We start from the raw sequence: 2,038 nt of genomic DNA, 5'->3' as shown, positions 1-2,038 counted from the left end.
AGACCACAACTTTCTTTTTTTTGTTTATTTGAAGAAGTTGTTCTTTTAAACCAAGAAAGCAACACAGTTTTAGAATCCTAGTTAGTTTTAACAGTAGCAACACATTCAGTTTCTAACCTTTGTGTACAAGGTAATACTTATTAAAACAATTCGCACGCAAAAACTGCAATGTGTTTATTGCAACCAGGTGTTTAAATATTCCGTTATTTTGTTTCAGTGAATATCCAAGTCAAATATGGCAACAGCTGACCCCTCAAAGAAGTTTACTTTCGATCCCAGTGTGTTGACCTGTAGGCTCTGTAGCAACCAGTACGATAAAAGTACCCGGATACCAAAATATCTTCCTTGTCTCCACGTGTTCTGTCAACCCTGTTTGACTAAGCAGATTGGCAAGGATGAAGTAATTAAGTGTCAAATATGTTCAGAGTGTACGAAAACAAAACAAAAAGGTGCCATAGGTTTCCAGACCAGTGCCACCATTTTGAATCAGAAAGAATACTATGAGAAGCAGCAAAACCTGCAAAAGGGCCAAGACATCTCGTGTCAGAGTTGTCATGGTAAAAAGGGTGACATAGCAGTGTCATTCTGTTTAGATTGTGTTGCATTTTTGTGTCAATTCTGCCATGATGCACACACACATACATTTGCTCTTGGTGCACATGACGTATTGACGCTTTCCGATCTAAAGTCATATCCATGGGAAACTATAGAAACATTCATCCGTCCTAAACAGTACTGCAGTAAGAGAAACCATGAAAACCATGAAATTACTTTGTACTGCGACAGCGATGAATGCCAAGTACCACTGTGTCTACAGTGTGCTTTTGTAACCCATCCAAGAAGTGAAGGACATATGGTGATGGAAATAGGAAAGACCACAGAGAAATACAAAGAGATTATCACGGACAAGATAAACACTGCAGCAGAGAAAGTCTTCGAGATACACTCATAGAAATTGATAGAGAAAACACCAATGTTGTACAGAACAGTCGGGAGCAAGGAACCAGAGTCAAATCATTCTTTCAAAAGTGGATCGAAGTACTTCAAAAGCGTGAGAAGGAAATGTTGTCAATAATACAAGACAGGGAAGATGTTTTAAAGGCATCTTTACTTGTGGAGAAAGAAGATATCCTGATACAGTTAGCAGGAACAGATGGAGCTTGCAGATTTAGTGAAAATATTGTACAACATAGTGGTGATTTTGACTTGCTGACTACCAAGGCAAGCATCTGTCGACGACTTGATAACGTTTCCTCACAGGACTTCAAAACACACAAAGCTTTGACTGCAGAGTATCCACACTTCTTTCATCCTTCCACACTACCAGATATATCAACAAAGAATTCAGTATTTGTTGGCCCTGAAAAGAAGTTGACGTGTACAATTGAGTCATTAACTGCAACAAAGGATGCTGTATGCAGGTCAATCATCACACCTAGAGATACGGATGGTAGTCCACTTGGTGTGTCAGCCCTTCCTCTTCAAGTGTCAATCAAAGATTCAGATGATAACGAGATAAACACAAAGATCCAAGACAGAGGTAATGGTACCTATAAAGTAACTTACAGACCTATCACTCAAGGCCGTCATGAAATGACCGTGTGTATTTATGATAGTCCATTGGCAAACAACCCATACTACATCGACGTGAAAGATATTTTAGGCCATCTGAATGATAATGGTAAGATGTCATGTCAATTGACGACACATCATGCTGGACTAGGCACAAAGTACAGATCTGCCATTGTTCCACTGGATAAGGATGGAAAACCACTTGGTGTTCCTGGAATGATGATTGATGTCACTGTTCGTGACCCGGATGGACAACTTTTAACATATCACCTAGAAGATGTTTTGGATGGAACATACAAGGTTACCTATCTTCCAACTAAGGCTGGCAAACATCGCATGGTGGTTTATATATATGATATTCCAATGGAACAAAACCCACACATAATAGATGTCATTGACTTTGGACAACTTGTTAATGAGAATGGTAAAACTATGTGTAGAGTGTCAACATACAATGCTGGCAGAG

At 39.3% G+C, this 2,038-nt stretch overlaps 1 protein-coding gene across 1 annotated transcript; it reads left to right on the top strand.

The window, feature by feature from the left end:
- Positions 1 to 235: 235 nt before the first annotated feature.
- LOC144434455 (E3 ubiquitin-protein ligase TRIM56-like) lies at positions 236 to 952 on the top strand. Its single transcript, XM_078122908.1, has one exon. The coding sequence runs from the start codon at positions 236 to 238 to the stop codon at positions 950 to 952; it is 717 nt and encodes a 238-aa protein (XP_077979034.1).
- The last annotated feature ends 1,086 nt before the right edge of the window (positions 953 to 2,038 follow it).

Source organism: Glandiceps talaboti, chromosome 1, assembly GCF_964340395.1.
Source record: "Glandiceps talaboti chromosome 1, keGlaTala1.1, whole genome shotgun sequence".
NCBI classification, from domain to species: Eukaryota; Metazoa; Hemichordata; class Enteropneusta; family Spengelidae; genus Glandiceps; species Glandiceps talaboti.
The sequence above is the reverse complement of the archived record's forward strand: the minus strand, read 5'-3'. Positions and strand labels throughout refer to the sequence as shown.

What these genes read in the sequence shown, in the direction of transcription:
- LOC144434455 (XM_078122908.1), top strand. Translation starts at nt 236, where the DNA reads ATGGCAACAGCTGACCCCTCAAAGAAGTTTACTTTCGATCCCAGTGTG.